Consider the following 2678-nt stretch of genomic DNA (forward strand, 5'->3'; position numbering starts at 1 on the left):
GGATATAACAAGTACTTTTACTTTTAAAACTTGAACTGCATTTAAACCAAGTACTTGTATACTGTATAATTGTCATACTTGTTAAAATGGTACTTTCCCTTTTACTCAAATATTTTTGTATATTTTATATATATATACATTTTATATATTTTTTGTGCTTTTATTGAAGTAAAAGGTCTGAGTACTTCTCCCACGACTTCCAACAAAGTACTATAGTATTCTTCTTCATATTATTATTATTATTATTATTGTTGTTAAAGCTTTGTGCTTCCTGGCTACGTTATATAAAAGTCACGTTATTCTTTTGAATCTGTCAGTCTCAGCCGGGGAGGAAGGAAGTGATTCATAATTCTGTCATAATCCACAGGAAATGGTGCAACCGCTGGAGCCCCGTGTATTTGTGTGTGTGTGTGTGTGTGTGTGTCTGCGTGACTTAGTGTAAGCCCCTGGATTAGTGGCGGCTGTCCAGCCCCGGCACCAGGTTGCACCGGCCCCGCCGCCGATCTCCGCCGGGGATTGACCCTGGGAACCGCGGCCTGACACCGAGCCGTAAACCATTTATCTTGCAAACAACACAAGCTGAGCCTGCGAGCCAGGGGGCCCGCGGGAGCCGGGGGCGGAAACGCCACCGACACACCCACCGCTCCTGGGTCCATGTGGCGGTAAAATACCGCCCGGTGTGAATTACAAGGTCGGCTGGGCGCGGCCTCCCCTGACGACACCCCCCCCCCCCATTTCAGGACAAAGACACAGGGCAAAGAAAAGCCACTTTCAACACATGGTTTATTATGACAACACATCTTTCAGCAGCGTTGGAAAATGAGGTAACAGGGCAAATGTCTTTTCACGGCTTCACGCCGTGGTGAGGTTGTGTTTGGGGAGGCCGCGTGGCGCCCGGCCTCCGATAAGGTTGTTGTGAACAGAGTAGTATCGACGTGTCAAAGTCCTGGAGTCCAGCAGCAGCAGTTGTGTGTGTGTGTGTGTGTGTGCGTGTCTCAATAGTCCTTCCTCTCTGTGGCTTCACTTCCATCACCTCTTCGGCTCGAGCGGAAGCCCCCACCCCCGGGTGCCAGGGCGGGCGGGGCGCGTCCCGTCTCGGAGGTCACTTCCCTTCTCTCGCTCTCTCTGCCTCTTCGCCGTGACTCACGCCCGGCGTGTTCGCTTTGAGTCACTGAGACAAGGGGGAAGAAGAAGAACGAAACCCGCCCTGACTCAAGCCCATGTGAGTCAGAGAGAAAGCCCCGCCGGCGCCGGGTCTCCTCGCCCGAGGCCGTTCGGCTGAACCTTTCGGGGGTGCGAGGCTGTTTGACGGGGGCTTCCCCTGAGTTTCGAGGAGGGGGCGACCTGCACGGCCACACCGCTGGGTTTCACGCCCTCCATTACAGGGAGAGGAACCGTGGCTGTGAGGGCAGGACCAGGGAAACCAGCGACGTCACCATGTCGTTATAACACTTCATATTGTTTTGACTCATCATGATACGATCACTGGAGGAGGGGGTTTACAACCCTCCATGCCCTCCCCCAACAGCCCACCCCCGGAGTCTACGCTCCTCTGAGCCCGGCCTTTGTTGTTCCTTCCCCGGCAGGGCGCAGCGGCGCGCCGGGCCGGCGACCAGGCTCCAGCCGGAAGGTCACGCACCGTGCCGCCGGCGATCCCTCCTCCGTCCGGGCGGGGGGGGGTCAGAACCAGCCTCGCTCGGAGGGTTGGTTCTCGTTTGGTGTTTTTATCCATACAGTCCCAGTGTGGAGGTGGCTCAACACGCGGGGATGGCCCGGTTGAGGGACAGCGCGGCCAGGCTCTCGGGGCCGGCCCGGCAGCCCAGCAGCGGCGCCGCGTGCCGCTCCTCCCCCGGCTCCAGCCTCGCCCTCTTGCTGGGGAGGAAGTCTGGCGCCGCGGACACCTTCCCCCGCCGCTTCCTGGACTCCCTGCCGGCGGGGCTCCGGTTCTCCTTGTTCTCCGCCGCCTCCTCCTCCTCCTCCTCGCCCCCGGGAACCGGGCTCCGCGGCGGCGGCTGCTGCTGCTGCTGCTCCTCCTCCTCCTCCTCCTCCTCCTCCACCGCCACCGCCTGAGGCTCCTCCATCGGCTGCTCCTCCGCGGCCGCTCGGGCACAGGCGGAGTGGTAGATGTCCCGGGCGGACCGCATGACCAGGGACAGCAGGAGGCTCCGGTGCAGTCGCAGTCCGCCCCTCTGGCTCCGGGACGCGTACAGCTTGCTGATAGACACGGCGAGGATCCGCTTGGCCTCGGCGTTCACGTCCATGGCGCCGGTGGCGGAGTCCATGCTGCTCGGGACGACAAGTTCCACGAAAACAAAAAAATAAATAAGTGTGTTTTGCGTGTATTTTACTTTAAATTCCCTAAACTGTCACCGGCTCCCTGCGCTCCCAGCGGCGGCTCTCTGGCGTCTGGTCCCCAGCTGTTGAACTCGGGCTTTTATGGGAGCGTGTGTGTGTGTGTGTGTGTGTGTGTGTGTGTGTGTGTGTGTGTGTGTGTGTGTGTGTGTGTGTGTGTGTGTGTGTGTGTGCGTGCGTGTGCGTTTGTGTGTGTGTGTGTGTGTGTGTGTGTGCGCGTTTGTGTGTGTGTGTGTTCTTGCGCCGCGGGGCGGGGATAAGTTTCCGCTGTGACGTCACAAGGCCGGCGTTCCTCGGCGAGGCCCCGCCCACATTCCGCGCTTCCC

The 2678-nt window shown here is 58.5% G+C and overlaps 1 protein-coding gene across 1 annotated transcript; it reads right to left on the minus strand.

The window, feature by feature from the left end:
* Positions 1-766: 766 nt before the first annotated feature.
* On the minus strand, positions 767-2421 carry ier2b (immediate early response 2b). Its single transcript, XM_079999699.1, has one exon. It carries the CDS (start codon positions 2280-2282, stop codon positions 1755-1757), a length of 528 nt encoding a protein of 175 aa, XP_079855825.1. The 5' UTR covers positions 2283-2421; the 3' UTR covers positions 767-1754.
* Between the last annotated feature and the right edge of the window lie 257 nt (positions 2422-2678).

This window comes from Zeus faber, assembly GCF_960531495.2.
Source record: "Zeus faber genome assembly, chromosome: 4".
In the NCBI taxonomy this organism is placed as follows: domain Eukaryota; kingdom Metazoa; phylum Chordata; class Actinopteri; order Zeiformes; family Zeidae; genus Zeus; species Zeus faber.